The sequence below is a fragment of the Gallinula chloropus genome, assembly GCF_964237585.1.
Source record: "Gallinula chloropus genome assembly, chromosome: 2".
Lineage (NCBI taxonomy): Eukaryota > Metazoa > Chordata > Aves > Gruiformes > Rallidae > Gallinula > Gallinula chloropus.
This window is the reverse complement of record NC_140086.1, coordinates 142,101,954-142,123,815: the sequence shown is the minus strand read 5'-3', so window position 1 is coordinate 142,123,815 and position 21,862 is coordinate 142,101,954. Positions and strand designations below refer to the sequence as shown.

At 38.6% G+C, this 21,862-nt stretch overlaps 1 protein-coding gene across 1 annotated transcript in view; it reads right to left on the bottom strand.

Annotated features, from left to right (window-relative positions):
* LOC311189102 (uncharacterized protein) overlaps window positions 1-21,862 on the bottom strand; it is a gene marked incomplete at its 5' end in the record, with an annotated part of 101,335 nt that overhangs the window by 60,138 nt on the left and 19,335 nt on the right. The window contains 17 exons of the mRNA XM_084260682.1: window positions 27-181; window positions 1,014-1,196; window positions 2,423-2,569; window positions 3,661-3,774; window positions 4,685-4,846; window positions 8,394-8,552; window positions 9,159-9,191; window positions 11,485-11,646; window positions 11,815-11,931; window positions 12,335-12,487; window positions 13,423-13,588; window positions 14,392-14,624; window positions 15,954-16,044; window positions 17,275-17,471; window positions 18,047-18,161; window positions 19,161-19,297; window positions 20,120-20,220. Of these exons, the coding sequence (XP_084116808.1) occupies window positions 27-181; window positions 1,014-1,196; window positions 2,423-2,569; window positions 3,661-3,774; window positions 4,685-4,846; window positions 8,394-8,552; window positions 9,159-9,191; window positions 11,485-11,646; window positions 11,815-11,931; window positions 12,335-12,487; window positions 13,423-13,588; window positions 14,392-14,624; window positions 15,954-16,044; window positions 17,275-17,471; window positions 18,047-18,161; window positions 19,161-19,297; window positions 20,120-20,220 (2,425 nt within the window). The remainder of the gene's footprint in view (window positions 1-26; window positions 182-1,013; window positions 1,197-2,422; window positions 2,570-3,660; window positions 3,775-4,684; window positions 4,847-8,393; window positions 8,553-9,158; window positions 9,192-11,484; window positions 11,647-11,814; window positions 11,932-12,334; window positions 12,488-13,422; window positions 13,589-14,391; window positions 14,625-15,953; window positions 16,045-17,274; window positions 17,472-18,046; window positions 18,162-19,160; window positions 19,298-20,119; window positions 20,221-21,862) is intronic.

The window sequence follows — 21,862 nt, the reverse complement described above, 5'->3', positions numbered from 1 at the left end:
ACTATAAAATGACTGCATGGTTATACCTGCCCCTTCATCACAACACAGTCCTCCAGACCATTAATGTAGGTGGGATGCCAGCGCTGCCATTTGGTGAATATCACAGGAGTCCCGTCACTCCACTCGAAATAGAAGTGAGCCTTCAGGTCATTCAGACCCAGCCATAGCTCTTCTGTTGGTTCTGAAACATGAAAAGAAATAGGTTTAATAATGCTCTGTTATTCAATACAATGAACAAATAGGGACTGATAAATTTAGCATGTGGTGTATGAGAGTTGGTCTTCATGCTTTAACACAAATGCTAGTTTCCTCTCATTCCACAGAAAGAGATGGCTTTGGACTGAAAAGCCTCAGCTTCTATCCAGAAATCCTGAGGTTAATAAACATAGGGCTCTTCATGGCTGGCATAAGATTTTTTGCAAGTAACTGTGACTTAAAACAAGAGAATGTCCCTTAGCAGGGCGGGTGTGTATTGGTGAGTGTCCTGTCAGGAGATCACACCGAGTCCAAGCCATGAAGGCATCTGCCGATATATGTCCTTGATGGGGAAGCATTAGAGGGCTTGTAATGGCCTATCAGGGTGTTCACTGTTTTCAACAAGTGCAGTGTCAGGGCTGGTTGCTACAGATCCAAGGAAAATCTCAAGTTAAATATTTTCTTAGAAGAAGATATAGCAAGATGTTCAACTCAGAGAGATCTTCTAATTACAGCAAGAACTTAATTTTCTTCTAGTTTCTAGAGCTCTGTTCTGAAGATATTGAATATGAAATGAAGATGCCAAAAGTGAAATTTTTAGATATTTTTATGCATCTGTTAGGAATGCCTTTTCCCCCCAGCCCCTGCTTTACAGTGTTTTACAACATCTAGTTTATGTGATACCAGAACATGGAAGAGAGCACCCTAAGTTAGACTCAGCCGTCTCACTTTCAGAAAAAGCATTGGTATTTTATAGGAAGGCCAGCTTTGACATTACAAGTGGGGCAAATGCAATACAGGCCTATATACATACTCACGGTAACCAAGCTGTGACACTAGAAAGCTGTATTCAGCAACATGGTGGACACTTGCCAAGTCTCCATCTTGCCTCTTACATGAAGCCAGAGCATCTTCCCATATTTTGGGTTCCCGCTGAATGCTGTAGCAGTGGCCTATGTATGGCCACCAGCCATCTGGGCACTTAATATGTGTCAAAATCTCTAAAATCAAAGCACAATTTTTCAGAGTCATTTTCTGTGAGGAAAATAAAACACAAGTACTCTTTACAAAAGTGGGACTAAATGAATAAACATAAAGCTGTGGTTAGAGATGCAAATATATTCAAATGAAATACAAATATTAAGGCACAGTATGCTAAATATGCAAATAGAACGATGTCTCCTTAAGCAGAGAATTATTGAAAAATGCCCACAATGTGTCAGAAATGCAATTTGAAATAATGCTCTGGGAGGACAGAGAGACAAAAGCAGATGTCAGCTGCTCCCCTCTTTGCCTCCCAGAGCAGCTCAGTCAATGTCCCATGGTCTCCGGTACTGCATGCAGAGGCTGACATTAGGCCCTGTCTCCTCTTTAGTGTCTTTGTGCAAACACACATAATATTCAGATGCAGAAAAGCATGGAACAAACAATTCTTTGGTAGCTGCATGTCAGCAAACAGTGCCAACTAGTGCAGGGTTGGTAGTTTTCAAGTTAAGTCAGGGGCTTTTTAATTACTTAGAGTCTTAAATATCTTTAAAAGCTTATTTTAAGTTTGCTTAAAAAAATTTGGTTTTAAGGCTAATGGGGGAATAATGATTCTCTGAATTCTCTCTCTCTACTTTCTTTAATATAATTACTTCTTTAACTGTAGTTTTTACAACATTCCCAGATGACATCCACCAGCATATCCCTCCTGTGTGCAGCACGTTCATAGCCACATTGTGTCACTGAAGGCTATTTTCTTATGGGCCAGGGTGGCCCATGGATGACGTAGCCTGTGTGAATACTGCTGCTTCTCCTGCTCTGCTTATATGAGCACAGAGCATTGCATTCTGGTGTCATCAGGGGAGGGTTTTTTTTGCATAATATCAGGATAACTGCAAATTCTCATTTGGAGAAAATGAGAAGTAAATGATAAGCATAAAATTTCTACTGTATTTATGCAAATTTGATTGCTAGCACTGGTTACCATGACAGAGAAGCTCTTCTCTGTCTTGCAAGAATGAATGAGTGATGGAACAAAATAATATTTTCCTATGAATGGTTAATACAGAATGGGAGAACAAAGCAATAACTAAAAGTCTGTGTGTGCATCTCTAGCTGTATTTTTCAAAGATTTCTAACATCTCTTCTGAAAAACAGTTGTGTGCATTTTCTCATTTACAACTCTTTACAGATGGCCCTTTCTAGAAGTCAAAGGAAAAATCTTTTTATTTGACTAACCTACCTTTGGGTATTATGTCAGATTTTGAACTGAAGTTTCCCTTTTTACAAATGTAGCCAAGTCTCTGATTGCATGCTTGGTTTTCCCATTTTGCATTCCTTCTGGGATTCATCACCCCACAGATTTTCCCAGGGAGCAGAAAAGGACTTCCTTTGAGAAAGAGAGAAAATAAAATCTCACAACAAATGTAAATAAAAAGATAAACGAATCCAGCATCTTATCTGGAGAAACATCAACTTGTTATGATTTCTTCAATGCTTAATATCAAGAAGTTATCTCCCATAAAGTAACTGGTAGTGTAGCTTATAGGATACTGGTTTCAGTCTATGCTTTGACAGTGAAGTAATGACTCTCCATTGACTTTGTGACATGATAGTACTGGAAAATTGCTGGTTCTTTGCCTGATGTCCTGACACCGACAGAAAGAACATCTGAAGCTAGGTCATTATGCTATCTCAAAAACTTCCAGAAGTTAGATATATTGTTTTAAATTATGCCACCTCTCCAGTATATCTCAATAGTTTCATAATTCTACTTTCCTATAACATAGCTTTTCCCTTTTCTGCTGCAGTGTGTAAAAACCTCCACAAGCAGGACAAGAAATAGCCTAATACAGGCTAATTTGAAAACTTGGAGGAGAGTTTAATTATTCCTTTGCCACCTTGTAACTTTTCCAAAACAGGAGATGGGTTTAAATACTCCTGGTACTAAGAAAATGCAGGACCAAAATAAAACCAACAAGCAAACAGAACTCCCCACGTGTAAGGAGCATCACAAATCCACCCGTCTCCCTTACTTGAGGTGGTTCAGTGCAATATTGCATAAACTGCTGAGGAATTATGAGCTGGCTATGTAATCCTCTCAATAATATTTACAGTTTCTCCAGTTCTTTTCTAAATATTCTGCTACTTTTGGAAGGTTTGATTTATTTTTATACTCTTGGACAACATGTTATGGAAAAATTCTGATCTCTGGTCTGCATGGTTCTCTCTCACTCCAAATGATACTCTACTTTCATAAACAAGATCTTTGCTTATATAAGGAAATAAAGGAACTTGCTATAGCTGATATCCACAATGAACTTTATAATTTGGAAGCGTGCTTCTTGAAATAAAGATCTAGATCTTCAGCTATTGTAAGTCAGAATGGTCTTTTTTGAAATAAAAGTAGATGGGTAATTTTTATTAGTTGGTGTCTTATCAGAATCCATTCAAAGATTACAGAATAGATACAGGTCTTACCTGGAGCCCAATTTAAATATCTGAAAGGGCTACCCCCAGCCCATTGCCATCCACTGTTGAAATTCAAACTGTTCAATCCGATCCAGAATGAAATACTGAATTTTTTAATTAGCTCTGAATTAGGAAAAGAAAACAAGTCAGTTGTATCTCTCTGTTCTCATTTTTAGCAAGTTCATCTTAAAGAAATAAAGTTAAAAGTGGGAAATTTATATTTTTTAGTTTAAAGCAGCCCAAAACCAGTACTTTCTGGATAAAAAAAAAAAAAAGTAAATGAATATTGATTTAGCAGACATCTCAGTAGTTACATGGGCAAATTAATACCTTATTTCACTACCTGAATAAGATTTTACTTCTCTCAATTTGTTTCATAATAGCATAAGAGATGTAAAAACCGCCTTATTTTCATTAGGGAATTCTGCTTAAATGTTTCTGTAAGAGATTTCATGGAGTAAATATAGCAAAAAGACACAGTGTGTCCAATCAGCTGCTTCCAGATTTTTTTCAATGTGAGTGGTTTCAAAGCCTCCTTCATAGCATTTATAACCAAACTGATACCATTTGTATCTAAAATGTAGTGGAGAATTAGGAGTTTATATATGCAAATATATGCATAGGTACATTAGGACAATCTAGACATCATAATATATTCCAGAAGGATTAATAATCCTTGAAACACAGAGTAAAAATATCAATTTGAGAACCAGACCATAGTGCTGCTCAGAAATGAGTGCACTGGCATGAAGACAGGCAGAGGAATCCCTCCCCTGGGACAGGCTGCTGAAGATGCATTAGCTCCTACCTGTAGCACAAAGGCAGGATGGGGCCATTTCCCTACCCTAGAGAGGTTTGGGTTCAGCCCTTCATAAAAAGATGGTAAAAGGGTAGTTCAGATCATCTCCATTCTGGTGGCTGCTGAACTACCCCAACTGCATCTTCTTCACTGAGACAGAAGACAAGGCAGCCAGCTTCTTTGTTTGAAGCTCTGAGGCAGCATATTTTAAGGTCTCATTCTCTACCATTTTACCTCCTATATATGCTTGCTCATGAATCTCTGTGATGCTTAACAGTTCTGCATCTTGCTGCTGACAGCTTTTCCTTGCTTGATGCCACGTTACAGCTGATTCCGAGTTTATCTGATAGCGAATGCCAGTTGAAACATCTTCTGTCCAAAATCTTTCTGTGTCATCTGCAAGAAGTGGTTGATATAAGAGAAATTCACTCTCTACAGCTACCCTCAGTCAGTGACACACATCTTCAGACTAGGACTAGTCTTCTAGTTTGCTCAGGCTGGAGGGGAGGAGCCAGTTCTTCCTTCTCATACCTCATGTCTCAGAGCAGAAAGAGAAACTTGTACAGATACCAGGAAAACAGGACTCTAAACACCGTTGACTGATCACTGTACCATGAGTGTGATAGGGAGGGTAAATGGAAAGAGTTCTATGCTTCCTCATCTCTCATCACCCTCCCATACAATGCCATTTGATATAATATTTCTGCAGAAAGAAATTCGAGTTTAAAAATCCTCCTTTTGCTACCTTCATTCCTCTGAGAAGTCTACATCTCCCCTCCTTGATTCTGTGAATCAAAAACTGCCAGACTAATACCCAACATGCGCTTTAATCACGCATCAGACCTGATATCAAATACAAAAATAATCACTCTGTGCATTAAACCTGTAAAGCTGCCCAAAGAAAAGCATTTTCAAATCTAGTTTGCCACAAAACCAACATGACACTTACCCAGTGACTGCAATGAACCAGACACGAGGGAAAGAAAGACTAGGAACCTGGAGAAACTCATTGCAAATGTAACTTGCTTTTCATTCCTATACCAAAAGTTGGACTGTAAGGCTGGCCATGCATAAAGTCCTTCTGAGTGAGGATAGAAACTGGTCCTTCTCTGTGTCAAAGGGTTGATGGATAAAGCTATGTACTCTAAATAAGGAAATATCCTGTCATGTGGCATTTTGAAATAACCAGAGTGCACACTATAAACACTGCTCTCTCTAAAGAGTGAGTTGCTTCCAAAACTGAAGTTTCCATCCTTGTGGCTAGAGGTGGTGGCATTTATCTTCTTCTGGGACTTTGCTAGTATTATATATGGGATGCCACATAGGACAGGCCTCTAAAAAAAACCCTTGAGAATCAGTGACAAGGAACTTGCAGTGAAATATAACTGGATATAAACCCTCTCAGTCTCTGCTTTAACACCTCTCAGAAACAAGGGGCGACAAACCCCAGTGATTCAGCACATGACTACAATGTCACGGCTCTATATATCTAGAATAAAGAGAACAAATGTTACAGGATCTGCAGTATTTGTTGCATTACGAATTATTGCTCACTTTGACCATTAAACTTATTTTTTCTACACTGTTATGCTGGTTGCTTTGATCACAGTTTGAGGCTGGGCTCTTTATAACAACTTGACAGAGATCTGAAAGGAATGATGTTCAATGCTATAGGCTAGTGATGAGCCTAGTGAGCTAGTGGTGAGCTTTCCCATAACAGGAGGGAAACTTTTGCCTGCAATATTTCTGTTAAGCAAAGGATGTGTTCATCTATCTGAGAAATTCCTAATGAGGGTGTTCCAGGACAAAGCAAAACATAAGCTAAATTGGAAAAGCTCTTTTTAATCTGAGAGCAAAGTGCTCATCTGAAGACTTACATTGACATTGCAATCCTCTTAGAACTGTGCTGCAAAGCTATGCTGGCAAACATTCATGTGCAGACAGGTCCTACTGTTCCTTCTATTTACTCCAGCAAAATTAAAAGTTGTGATAACAAAGTTGAAAAAAACGAGAAGCGAAATAGTCAGTAGTGAGACATATATATACATATAGAAGAGAAGAGGTCATATGGGGAGTATCTTTGCTTTTATTTATAAAATGCTAGGGAAACATTGCAGGAACTGGCTAAACTTCTTGACTGTTACTAAATGCTAAGGAAAATATTTTCAGAAAAAAATGGCTGGATTTCATTAAAAGTAGGAATTGAATAAGTTGTTTAATAATAGCTATTCTATTTGCTGGTGGCATCCGGGGGGAAGTTAGTGTGAGCAAGGTTTGCAGGCATAGCCTAAAGTCATAAAGCTGAGTGGTGTCACCGCCAACAATGTGGCAAGAGAAAAACAGAATCTGAGTTTACTGAGTGAACCCATGTGCAGGGGACATCTGAAATCAGAAAATGAAATGGCTCAGACAGAAGGGATCCTAAGGGAAGATACCTGGAGGATATAGCTCCTGCCAAGTTCCTTCCTCTACCCCATGAAGTGCTAGCTGTGCTCCAGTTAAATCTGGAGTCCCCTTCTTGTCTGGATGGATACTCATGAGGATTCAGCCCCACAGTGCTGCAGAGCGATGGGGGGGAGATTAGTGCTGACGCTGGGGTAGGATAAAGAAGAACTGAGCATCTCAGTGCCCCAGAGCTGGCCCTTTCATGTGACCAACCAGCTTGATGCTTGTTACAAACGTTTTGGGGTTGTTCTCCTCTAGTTGCATTCATGCAATAACCTGTTCTCACCAGTACGCTGAATTCCTTATTGTATTAAATCAAGAAAACAGGAGTCCTTTCCTAGAAAAGAAACTTCGGTGTTCTAATTTGTTATTTCTTTTAACTTTCCTGGTCCTGTTCAGCCTGGGAAAGGCAGGTTGTTTCAGCCCATAAGGTTTTTAGTGCATAAATTATATTTGCAGGTCACCTAAATGCTATTTTGTACAGCATTCCACTGTTTTTCTAACATCTTAAACTCAGTCTTCTTGTAGATTCCTAGTACAGTATCATCTGCTGCACTCCTTAGTTTTCAGTTCCTTTTTCTTCCATTTAAAAAAGGAAGTTGTTTTTTATTCAAGCTGAATTCAAGCAACAGGAAAAGAAGTTCTCCTTGTTATTGACAAAAAAGTTATTTTTCAGACAGGATCACCTCCCTTCCCCTTTCCTCTTACTTGAGTCACATGGAAGGCTGAAGATTAATATTATGCTAATAAAAATTTTACTTATTTTAAAGCATTAACAAAAAGAACAAAGAATGCAAGTGTGAGAATTTTTTATTTCATGTTAGCGCACATAATACAATTAACAATCGTATTATAAGATTGAAAAAGAGACCAAAATCTACACCTGAGCTTAATATCCTTTGCTGGTATGAAGAATGGGTGTTTTTATTGCAGAAAATAAAATCAGCAAAGGCTTCTGTCCCAAAGTTATCTAAGTATATGAAGTTTATAAGTGTAATAGGATACAGATACAAGGAACAACAAAAGTGCTGGTGGTCTGATGGGATGAAGTTTGTGGGGCCAAAAGAGCTGATGACAGTAACAGAGTTGGGCAAATTTTATTTTTCCGAGTTCTTTGCAGTCTCCACAAAGTGATGGGAATACAGTTCTCAGTAGTAATCACACTTCACTGCACATTCATTCTCACAGTTGACTTCTATAGTCCTTCTTCAGTATGTTCATTTCTTCTTGACAAGTTATTTACACGAGTGGTTTTGCTAAGGCATTTGAGAACATCTTGTCAGTAACAAAACTGTAACATCAATCCATAATTCTGATTTTGTAAAGTTTTCATGATACTAAAGACTCTGCTGGTGCAAAAAGAGAAAAGGGATTTCATTTTAAAGTACATAAATCGTCTTTTAATGTCAAGGAGTAACTTGCATCTCTGTATTGGCACATGTTGCAGGACCCATTCTCACCAACTCTTCAGTGATCATCACGACACATCATTTTAGAAGTGTTTCATTGCCGTGATCTGTTGATAGTTGGTTTTGTCTTTTTCTCTTGTAGAGATAGATTGACATGCCAGCTCCAAGAAGAGTGAGAACAGCCAGGAAAAGGAGTGGCCAAACAGAGATGTGAACACGGGGGTAAGTCTTTTCATTCTTTTCCTTGCCTGAAACGCATGCATATGACAGTGAGAAATCTTAGTATTTTTTCATTCTACATGCAACATGAAAAGCATGGAGGAAATATCCTCTCCTGCCTGAACCTGGAGTCTTTAGGTGGTAAATCTGAGCCCTGGATTGCTGCTGAAGAGCAGCCAGGTTGCGGTTGTTAAAGCTAACATGCTTTTGGATTACAGTGATATACAATGCATGCGGTGAATGCTTTTAAGTATTCAAAGAAAATGCATGCTTTATGTACATGGGATGGTAATTGGAAATTAGATTTACAACATTTTTATGTTACATCACTTACAGTAATACCTACACATCTACGTAGGCTTTAACAGCCTAGTTAAAACTCTCTGTGCCTGTTCACAAAGTTAGGCAAAAGTTGGGTCACTGATGAGTTTTTCAGCTCAATCTTAGCCCTGCAGCAGTCCAGTTGACCAAGAACATGCGAGTGCTTGTGTGCACATGAAAGGCACTGGGGTTTTTATAACCATGTATCCCAGTAACTATCATCAGGACTTCTCTAAAAGGGGGTGATTTGGGAAAACTCATTTTAAGTTCTTCTTGTATTTAGATTTTGTTAATTTTCTTATGAAATCTCATACCTTTTTTCTGTAGAGGACTTCCACTTGGCTCAACTTCAATGAATATCAAAGAGAAATAACATAACACCTCATTAGAACTTTTAAGTTATTTTGTTTTGCTAAAATTAAAGTGGGACAACGCCCCTTCATAGCAATAATAACATATATAGCTATTATAAAGAACAGCATAAATGAGGCAAAGAATATATTGCTAAGATTTTACCTTCCCACTTTACATTGGCAAACTATTATATTCATTAATTTAAAAACCTTATGATGCTTTCATATCTTCCAACACTGAAATACTGACTCTTTTCTGTGTTCACAAAAAATATCTTTTCTTTTTTTTTCTAAAATATTACATTTACTAAGTATATGATGCACAACTCTAGAGGTTCATTTCACATGGTTCATTTTAGGAAGTTCTGCATATCTAGCAGTATTCTGCTCTTACAATTAAGTTTAAGATTTTTGAATGTCTTCCCTAGAAAGTGCCCTCTGAATCAAGACAGAGAAAAAGAAAAGACCTTTGTAAAACCTTTTCTTGTTGACACTCAGAATGTCTGACACTGCAAAAAGAAGAATTAAACATATTGGATGTTCATATATAAATAAAGAAAAATTATTCTGAATCAAGGCCACCTTAAACTTATCAAGAAAATATTTCTCCTCTTGGGGCTTTTACATTACAGTTTGAAAACACACTTGCTACCCAAAGGAGAAATTATAAATGCAAAATGTAAAATGAAACTCAACAGAATTCTACACTAAGCCAGGAAGTTATATATAAGAGCATCTTATGATTTAGATGAATTTTAGCACTTCCTCATTATTTTAGTACTATATAAGGTAGAATGTAATTTGTATGTTCTTGGTAAATCTTTAATGGGAATTAACTGATTTAATGTGATAGACGTGCTGATTAAAGTATGGAAATTAACTGTACATGGGAAGTGACTGGTTTTTGGATACATTTCAGTTTGTTTTTTAATTAAAGATTAAATTTGCAGAATTATTAAAACCTAACCCAAAAATTTCAATTATTTTCCTGAGAACTACTGTATCCTGTGCTGTCTTTAGTATTGAAATCACATCCCTCCAACTTTTCATCCAAACAAAAGAATCTTAAAAACTGCCTTACACAGGAAATTAGGTTTTCAGCTTAGGACAGAGGTGTCCTCCATGATTCACTGGGGATAATACACAATACAAAAATGGGAAAATTAAACCTGATCTCTTAGCTACTATGAAAATACAGAAGTTTAAAGATGGCAGCCTGCAATTTTTAGGTAAGATTTATCTAACTTCTAAATTAAGAGAATGATAGAGTTTTATTTTAGACAATTATATTTCCACTTGCAAACACTATGTGAGGGGTTTTTTACCTCTGAAACTTTATTCTGACATATACAGTATTGCATGAAATTTTCCAGAAGTGCTGATGAAAGAGCTTCCATATTGACTTGAAGTTTTTGCTTAACAGAGAAGCACTTTTGTTCCATCACAAACAGTTGGCCTTTGAGTATCCCCAAAGCATTACTGACTAAAAGATTGTCAGATCAGGCTCAATATGAAGCTAGTTTTTGACACTGGACAGTCATACACTTTCTGAGTATAACAAGCTTGAAACAAAATTGTTATGATTATGATTATTAGGGCAGCTTTCCAGTAACTGAAGGAGCCTACATAAAAGCTGGAGAGGGAATGTTTACAAGGGCATGGAGCACTATGACAAGGGGTAATGGCTTTAAGCTAAATGAGGGTAGATTTAGATTAGATATTAGGAATAAAAACAATTGTGAGGGCAGTGAGGCCCTGGCACAGGTTGCCCAGAGAAGCTTTGGCTGCCCCCTCCCTGGCAGTGTTCAAGGCCATGTCGGATGGGACTTCGGGCAATCTGGGCTAGTGGAGGGTGTCCCTGCCCATGGTAGGGTGTTGGAACTAGATGATCTTTGCGGTCCCTTCCAACCCAAACATTCTATGATTATCACATTGTTTCCTCCTTGCAAGGGTATATTAACTGTTTCAATACTTAGTTCTTGGAAAAGTCAGAAGTTTGTGTAAGTGTTTGACAGTTACCATACTAATGCCTGAGGTATTCTAAAGTTTTCTAATAGTCTTGTTCCCAGCCTAAGGTGTATACATCATGTTACCATATTCCCATGCGAGTGTGGACAGTGACATGAAGAGCTCACAGTCTGCAAAAACAGGTAACTACAAATGTTCAGAAAAGTGGGGTATGCCAAATGAAACTGTCAAAAATTACTTTCAGACATGTGGTGGAGGGCTGCAGTTACTACTAAACAGCTCTGCTCTGTCACTAAGGACTGAGTCACTAAGGACTTACCTTTGGGTTTTTTGCAGATAAATCCTTTTTCAGAAGAGCAATCAGCGTTGTTCCAATAACCGGATGGTGCAGTCATTTCAACACAATGATGCTCCTCACTGGACTCTTTTTCCTCCCAGTTGACAAAGTCAAGTGCAGCATTATCTAGCCACAACCACTGGCCTAAGAAGCAACATGGATATTTTAAATCCTTAGCTTTAAAAATGTAATAGCAGCCAATTTTTAAGGCGAAGACTATGACCTTTTTTTTTATTTTTTTTTAATAGTTATCCTCAATTTTCTCATATTAGCAAGGCATTTTTCAATTTAATATTGAAAGTAAAACATTACCATCGACATTTTGGTAAAGTCCTATCCAGAAGCCTCTTACTTTATTTCCAAGAGTTTGTATGGAATGGATCAGAAAGTCAGATTCATCCATGTTTTCTACTGAAACCAAGGTGGCACCTGAAAGATAAGCAAATAACCATATCCTACATGAGCCACGTACTGAAATGATGTCCTCTCTCATTTCTGTACAAATAATAACTTTTGAAAGTACTATGCATGTTACTTTGTTGCCTTTCCCATTGCTTCTTGTGGAGGACAGAGATCTGGAGGTACTTAATGGCTGCGGACCCCACCACTGACCCCAGAATAGCACCCGGGAGCTTATGGGGAGATCAACATCTGGGAAGGCTGTAGCCCCTGGGAGGCTACACAGTTTATTATCATTGCTCCAGATTTAGAATAGCTTGGTAGGTAAAGAATTTCTAATGTGTTGTTTTGGGTTTTTAAAATCAATGTTTTTTATGTGAGTTCCGTATAAACTTTTGTACAAATGTGATCAGTTGATAATGAAGCCTCTCACCTAACCAAGCACACTCAAGGGAGGCCAGCGCCCAGCTTGTCCCAGTTGATGCTTCGACGTAGTAGCAGTGGTTGTGGTAGGGGATCCAAGCTCGGAGTTCGGCTGATTCGGGGCAGTCTCCAGGGAGTTGAGCAGTGTCAGTAGGAGCTATAGCTAAATAAGCCATATGATACTCAGTTGGTATTGCATTATGAGTAACCTGTGAGGTAGAATGCTTATAAATAGTGTGGGATTTCTTCCACCCAGAACCAATGAATCATTGATACTGGATCCCATATCATATGGCAGCCTGGTTTCTGTGTGCTGTCACTTTATATGAAGGAGGCACTAGCAGAGCACATTTCTGCCAAATTAGTCTCTGTTTCTGATCATGGGTGCAGTTCCAATTCACTACTATCAGCCTGCAGTTCTTGCACTACATACGCAGACCAGTTGTATGGCTGGGAAGCTTAACTCAGAAGACACCTTTAAGTGGCAAAATTTATCTCATATCTCACACCTGGAACAGACTGTATTCTGTAACCTTAAAACCTGAAGAAGGGAAAACGACACAATTCTAAAAAATCTACAAGCAAACATGTCTCTGCATATATCTACAAACAGTTAAAGTGTCATTCACGTTTTCAAGACTCTTACCCCTACACCACAATGGCTTTAGCTTTACCCGTAGTGAATAGGGGTACAACTCTTGCCTATATTTTGCTCAGTGATATCTGTGTGTGTGAACTTACCCAGTTGCTACAGTCCACACAGCCAGTGCACATTCCCAGCACTTACTTATATCACACAATCTCAAGTGCAATTTATGCCTCAGAAAGAGAAAAATACCTTGAAGACAGAGCTTCACCTTATGCAAACAGCAATGACTACCATGAAAGCAGTGCAGCCTTATCTGTTTGCACAAGAGGCCGAATTCACATATCATCCAAGAGCAAACCTCCAGATTCTACAGGGAGATAGACGGTATCCTGAAGCATACTCCTCTCAGGGTTTTAGCCCAAGCCAGAGCAAAGTCTCTAGGGTTAGGCAGACTAATGGAACTTTGAGATACTTATGTATCTTAAAAATTAATACAATTGTTTTCTTACCATCTGATGTCTTACAAATTGAAAAGTATCTTTCATTGCAGGATGCTGTTTTCCAAGTACCATCAAGATCTAGGTAGACACAAGCATTTTTCTCCTTCGGTTCCCCAGCTGCCCATTTTGTGTACCTGGTTTTCCAGTTATCGGTCCATTTGTAATAGCTGCCAGTCTGAAAACGACAATTTTTTCTAAGAGAGGGATTTTTTACACAAAAAGCTCTAACGCATAAATACAGTGTCCTATGTCTATTTGAGCTGTGCTGCTCTAATTCTTTTAAGCACCATTCAGTGTTCAAAGGAATGTCACTGGGTGCTCTGCGTCTACACAAGAACTACATATGAACAGTGTTCAACAATTGCTTCTGGAAGGGTGTTTCTGGAGTAACACAAACTTGTACAGCATGGCAGGAAACTCAGCTGAGCCCATCCTAGCTCACTTAGTAAATCCCATGCCAAGAGAAGAAATTACAGAGAATTCAGAGAATTTGTCCCCTTCGCCTTGCTTTATTTAAATTAAAACTGGGAACTATTTGGCGAGTAAATATTACTTGACATTAAAGTCAAAATAATCTCAAAATTGCTGTCTAATACTCATAATAACTTTTATTATCATAATAATAGCTATAAGTAGCCCTCAATACAGCAGTGTGTTAGACATTCAGAACAGCTGCAAGATGGCTTCACATCCTGGCTTGTGACTCTCAGTCTGCAGCTTTATTTCTTTTATGATTTCTAGAGCTTTCTACTTTCATCTGTTTCTGCCTACTTAACCTTTCCTGTGACTCTTCACTTCATTTCGTATACCAAAGTCTTGCAGTAACTCTAATGGACCACTGGAATTCCATGCATATACACGGTAAAGCCAGCCACAGTATAGTTCTTTCAGCACTGATAGAAACAGGGTATCCAGCAGGTCTATAAAGAGGAGTAGAGCTCACCAACCACCCGTCCCTCCCATCTGTACATCACGTACTATATTGCTGTTAAGACCAATCCACACGGGTTTTCCATATTTCAACATCTGTATCCACAGGAATGAATGGATGTAGGCATCTAAGATGCTGGCAAGTTCTGAGGACTTGTCTTGGCAATTTTTTCTGGCCTCTTCCCATTGCATTTCAGATGAGATGATTGAATAGCTACTGTCACCATAGTGAGCAAAGCCAGAGGATGGGTATGTTGTTGGTACTTCAGACTGCATGGTAACTATGAGGAAAAATTGAATACATTAATTTACAACATACCACTCATCTCTAGCATGGAAGCTATGTATTAAAAAAAAAAAAAAACAATTATAAAAGGTCCGGTATTAATCAGCCAAAATTTTTATTTAAGTTCAATAATAATTTGCTAGTTAAACAAACAAAAAAAACCAAAATCCCAAAACTGTGAACAAAACTACAATAAAAAAAGCTCCTAACCTAACTTTTTAAAAACTTGTAAAAGCAAATTTTTTAATGTAAAGAAGAGAGGGAAGACCAGACCTGGGTGCCCTGAAGGAGAGTATAGTTGCTAGAGGCCTATTTAGTACAGACTCATAAACCGGTTACTGAAGGTCCCATGGTTTAAGATACTGTGACCAAATCTGGACACCTGAGTATACACCTGTTTAAGATCACTGGTGGAGAGGACTTAGGCTAAACATTTACTGTACTGTTGTATCCTGTTGTCACAACCTGAGGCTTTGATACTTGATGTTAACTGATCACCACACGCTGTTGTCTCAAAGTCAGTGGCTTGCCTGTATGGAATATGTGAACATTGACTACATGTTTGAGTCAGGCAGTGTACATTTCCGACCTTGAGACTGTAAATGTAAGACCTGTAATTGTGATTAAACAAACTAAAAATGCCTCACAAAAACTATATATTTATTGTGCAGGGAGAGAGGGTTCTTACAAGCAAGTTAGCCATGCTGAGAGTAAACAGGCTGCAGGCGCTGATTGAAATGGAGGGGAAGAGTTGTCATTAATTGTGTAATAAGGGTGAGGCAAAACTGTTTTGTTATCTGTGCTTTGCCTTCTCAATTCCCATTACATGGCTGGACAGCATGGACTAGTATAATTACAGTTCTACAGCAGAAGAGTCAACATACATTACTCATTTTGGTGAAAAAAAATTATCAATATTCTTCTACCATAAAGACACAGCCAAGGGATACAGATTTTAATAGACATCATGTGGTATTCAGTAGAAGTATTAGGCTCAGAGACAGCCAGGAGTATGGGAAGATCACTGCAAGAGCATGGTTTTACACTACACTTAAAGAGGATGCCTAAAAGCCTCATATTTCACCTAGAAGAAATTATTTTCCATTTATTATTCTCTAGTATTACTAATTATTTAGATTAAATAATAGTGGTTCACCCCCAGCAATCTGTACTTTAAAAATAGTACAGCCTTAAAACTGGTGGAGGTGTGAAAGCCTGAGACACACAGAATGAAACTTAAAGCTGCAAGAAATCACATCAGCTTATATATTCAGCTTTTTGAGATATTTTTTCTGTTCTGTTTAAACCAGTCTCCAAAACTCACATGAATTCGCCTGACATATATAGCCTCTCTCGTTGTCACAGCTATCATCTTTCCATTTCCCATCCAGCTTCATGATGAAGACACAATCTGTCTGCAGGAGAGGGGAAGACAGAGACCCATTACAAAAGGCCATCAGGAGGTGATGAGCTGAAGCTCCTATGCTGCTGGCACAAGCCTGATGGCAGAGAACGCCAGGGAAGAGGAGAGAAGCTCACTGAGCACCTATTACTTCAAATTTCCTAGGCTTCCGACAAACAGCTTGGCATGATATTTAGCAGTGACCCCTTAAATTTGAGCCAGGCTTCCACTGGTGCCAGTCAAGGTCTGAAAGAAAGGTCTATAAAAAATTATCTTACCAGTTTTATTAAGAATTTCTTTTATGACAAATGACTAGGCTACCTCCAATATATCTTCTCAATTCTGGTTTACAATTTGTTTTACAAATATTTCAAAACATTTCGGTCCATGAGAAAAACAATGTAAGAACTATCATTAGAAGCACTAGTCCAGGTTTATCTTAACTGAAGTAGACTATCTCATACAAAGCAAGTTCCCTTTACAAGTTGTTTGTAGTAATTTTCAAGTTATCACTATCAGATGTCTCCAGTAACAATGAAATTTTCCCTTTATTTCCCTATATTTACTTGCTTCAACGTTTCCTTCATAGCTCCCCCAGTTTCAAGATAGCCCAAGACCATCTTTCAGCATTTCATCCAAGTTTCTCTCATGCTGATTTAAACAAGTTTTAGTCATAAGCAACTGACTGATGGTAGATGTTGAAGCTCTCCAATGACTAGCTGCCTTTCATTGTCTCAGAAACCATGTGTTTACTGCCATTGGCAGAGAGATTGAATTTCAGCAGAGAAATAGTCCTTTTATTGAAAATATAATTTTGTACTACTACTGGAAACTAGTAAAGCAGTGTGGGACTATATTAGCCAGGAATGGGACATATACAAAGGCAAATTAATGTTGTACCAACAACCAAATTTTGATTTATCATAATCGTTCTATGTTTGAGGTTACAACTGTAATGTTTGTGGTAATACAGCTTGCGGGGAAACTGATGTAATATATGTTTATTTTACAGAGCTGGTATTTTGCGATAGGTCAGATGGAAAGCACAAGTCCTTCTTCCTCAGAACCTGTGCCAAACATTTTTGTTGAAATCTGAATCATTATCAGGAGATTTGCTAAACTCTGTTCTGCTTACAAAAAGACTTGTTTCAGCATCATATCATAGCTGCTGTAAGAGCCATTTTCCCTTTTAGGATAATCCTCTAGCTGCCTATGATGTACAGGTTACTTAAATTTCCTGTACCTCCACAGTGATGTCTGTCAACATTTCTGTGTCATAATAGTCAAAGTAGCTTTGTTTCTGTTCTGGTGCACTATTAACCCAGTTGGTGTAGGAAACGGTGCTTCCATCTGACCAAAGAAATTTGAACTCTTCATTAATATCATTCATCCCAATCCAAACATTAGTTGTGGCATCCTTTAAATGATACAGGAGGAAAGCTGAAAGGAAGGAAAGATTTGTCATTAAGGAAAGCTCATCATAACTTACCCAAAACAGGAAAAATGTGCACAAGCCCAGAACTGAGGCCCTATTAAAAAGATGGGCTCTGTAGTGGGATGACTTACCCTCCATTAACATAATCATCTGTAAGAATATATTCTACATAAGCACTGAGGTTTTAAAAATAGCCAGAAGAAAGCTCTAGAACACATTAGAAAATGGCCCCTTTCCCACTGTCTATGCACGTGTACTGTTCCAGAAAATCATAAAGCCAGTGAGACAGAAAATACAGTTCTGTCAGTTTGAAGGGTCTGTGCAACCACATTCAAAATAGACTGGAAGTTTCCTGAAAGCTGGGTGACTCAAAGAACTAGAAATGAACACTTTATTTCTTATATGTGGCAATTTAGCTACTGTTTCACACTTTGGATTTAAAACAAAGCATAAACTCAACTAACAGGTAATTTTCTGCAGATAATACCATAATTTATTTTGGAGAATAAAGGGATTTCTTTAGTGAGAAATTAATTCTTTTTATTTTTTTTCTTTTTTTCAGCAGAACCCACATATATACCTTGCACTTGTTCATTTGGTATGGAAGCCAGGTTTCCTCCCAGACTGACACAAGCATCTCGTGCAGCATGCCACGTGAGCTTTCTTGTTATATTGGAAGCAAATATTTTGAAACACTGGAAAGAAATCAAGTACTTCATTCAAACTAGCAAAGATGGGAATTGTACGTGACTAGTATCAATTAGCTGTAGAACATACCCTTCTCCAGAAAAAGAATTCAGGACTAGAATAAGTGACAGAGCTCAAGAGTAGAAACTATTTATGTTTACCCAGATAGATATTTAGCCCTTATTGCATAAAGCGTAATCCAGAAATCTAGTAGGAACTGGACTGCTTGTAATGATGACAAGCACATAAACTCTTTCCACATTTTCATCTGTCTGCTTCATGTAATAACAGAGGGATCATTTAAAACCAAGGAAATATGGCTTTGGGAGGGATCTCTACTGTAACCTCAGTCATTGGGAGCAAGAAAAGGCACAACTGTTCATCCCACTTAAGTGTGTGGTGGGATGACCTGACATACTGAGGATGTAGCAGTAGCACAGGTATACAAGTAGACTAACCAAACTTTGGCAAATGGAGCTTCAACAAGGAGCAAGGATTGATACAAATTATTCTGTTACAGCAATAAGGACTTCCAGGTCATGTCTGAATGTAAAACTATTCTCAAAACAATTGTAATTTGGCATCATCTTTCTGAAATCAAACCCTGTCCAAGCCAAAGGGATTCCTCAAATACATTCTAAATCATTCCACCTGAAGGGTGTTTTGGTTTGGTTTGTTTTTTTCCAAAACTGACCATTACAAAATTCAGTTTCTAATATAAATATGTAACACGGGAGAGGAGGGGTTTTCTTAAGCAGTAACTGGATTTTAAGCCTTTGCAAACTATGTTCTCTGAAATTTTTTCAGCATACGCCTTACACTGCAACTCTCCACAAAGTTAAATGCCTATAGTCACCTCCAAAAAAGCCTAGCCAACCAGCCAGCATGTTCTGACTGGATAATTACTCTACAGACTCATTTTATATTCACAAACCTTATATTTTTACAGTAGGGGTTTTTTAGGTCCACTGCTTTACACAGTTTACTGAAGACACTTACTGACATACCTTGTTGTTAAAGAAAACCCAACTTTCTGGACATCCTCCAGGAGGCAATGGAGATGCAAATGTTGAATTAATTGAACTGTTATGTTTTTCACATACAAATCTATTGGAGGTACCACAGTTTATATCATTCCACAAGCCTAAAAATAATGATTGAATAAGCAAGTTTAGATGCTATTGTATTTGTAACAGTAATTCATAACTTCTTATTTTGAGCTAGAAAGAGGTTAATCTGTACTTTTCAGATTGTAAAAGTGAGTAAGAAAGCTATGCACTACATTTACATATTCAACTATTTTTTACAAACAGAAGATATTTATGCACAGCACTGTCAGTTACTGGGTTACCATCTAGAAATTGAGTAAAGGACTGGGAATAAAGGTGCCAGTGACTCAGAAAAGAAGTGCTCTGGTCTTCAATTAACTTCATTCTACTTTCTCCATCTTCACCTGTATCCATCACAGAGTCTGAGTAGGAGAATTACAGGTGAAAAAGAATGAGAAAAAACAAACCCCAAAACTTTTTTTTAGCAGAACATAATGTTCTCTACATTTTAATTCTGGCTGCAGTTTTATCTGAAGGCAAAGTAACCATTGCAGCTTTGAACAAGCCAGTTGAACCTCTGACAGTTGCAGACCTGTAGCTCTTTGAGTTTCATTTGAACTGCCTAACCCTTCTGCGCCTCATCCAGCGCTCTCCACAGTGTGTGTAAGTCTTTATGATTTGTTCAAGCTATGACATCATCACATTTCAGGCAGAGGGGAAATATATCAGCAAACAAATATGTAAAGAAAATTAATAAAAAATGCATGAGGATCAATCTGAGGGCAGAATATAGTGTTCAGACGTGATAAGAAACAAGTTTATTCATCTTCTGGGGGGAGTGGGGTGTGACAGCTAACAGTGGAAGTTCTATACAAGAAAAGACAGGTAAAATCTGATAGTTCAGCCATGTTACTAACCTTGCTTTGACAACATGACCACACAATTTTCCTCATTATTTGCGAAGTTGGGTTCATTAGGAGCCCAGGCCACATAGGTTACCGGAGTACCATCTATCCAGCTTAAAGAAAAGATATACTAACAGTTATTAATTAATACACTTCTGTTGTCAGATGAGAATCCAAATTAACACGTCACAATTAAGAAAGTCCATGAGCATTAATGGGGACTGGCTTTTGGTTTTAACCAGAAGGACCCGCTTAATGAACAAGGGGAAGGCTGTGTATGTGGGCTGCCTGGACTTCAGTAAAGCCTTTGACACTGTTTCTCACAGCATTCTGACTGAGAAACTGGCTGCCACTGGCCTAGACAGGTGGACTCTCAGCTGGGTTAAAAACTGGCTGGATGGAGGGGCCCAAAAGGTGGTGGTGAATGGAACAAAATCCAGCTGGAGGCCGGTCATGAGTGGCATCCCCCAGGGCTCAGTCCTGGGTCCAGTCTTGTTCAACATCTTTATCAATGACCTCGATGAAGGGATTGAATGCTCCCTCAGTAAGTTTGCAGATGACACTAAACTAGGAGGAAGTGTTGATCTGCTTGAGGGTAGGGAGGCTCTTCAGAGGGACCTGAACAGACTGGACCAACGGGCTGAGACCAATGGGATGAAGTTTAACATGACCAAGTGTGGAGTTCTGCACATGGGACATAACAACCCCATGCAGTGCTACAGGCTTGGAGGAGACTGGCTGGAGAGCTGTCAGGCAGAGAAGGACCTGGGGGTGTTGGTTGACAGCAGGCTGAATATGAGCCAGCAGTGTGCCCAGGCGGCCAAGAAGGCCAAAGGCATCTTGACTTGTATCAAAAATAATGTGGCCAGGGAAGTAATTGTGTCCCTGTACTCGGCACTGGTGAGGCCACACCTCCAGTACTGTGTCCAATTCTGGGCTCCTCACCATAAAAAGGACATTGAGCTCCTCGAGCAAGTGCAGAGAAGGGCAACTAGGCTGGCGAAGGGGCTAGAAGGCAAATCATATGAGGAATGGCTGAGGGAGCTGGGGCTGTTTAGCTTGGAGAAGAGGAGGCTGAGGGGAGACCTTATCACCACCTACAACTACCTGACGGGAGGTTGTAGCGAGGGGGTCAATAGTCTCTTCAGCCAGGTGACAGGAGATAGAACAAGGGGAAATGGCACGAAGCTGTGCCAGGGCAGGTTTAGATTAGACATTAGAAAAAAAATTTTACTGAAAGAGTTGTCAGGGCCTGTGACAGTCTGCCCAGGGATATGGTTGAGTCACCTTCTCTGGATGTGTTCAAAAAATGGGTAGATGAGGTACTTAAGGATATGGTTTAGCATAGGATGGGAATGGTTGGACTTGATGATCTTCAAAGGTCTTTTCCAACCTTGAGATTCTGTGACTGTTACAGATTTTCCTCTCCATACCTGATTACTTTAACCTGAAGAAATTTATGTAAAATATTACTAGTTGCAAGATAGAAAATGAAAATACCAAGTGTGTTTTCTGTTGTTGGGCAGGAAAAATCAGGCATCATTTAATAACAAAAACTATTTTCAGTTAGCCATAACATGTAATACAGAGAAGAATATTAAGTTTTATTCATCTTAATTGATTACATTGTATCACCTAGTTAATATCATGCTTATTGGTCTCAGCTTTTTGATATATTCAATGATGCAAACATGGACAAAAATACTTTTCTGTGGGTTTTGCCTTGAAGAAAAATATCTCCATAGGTTATTTCCA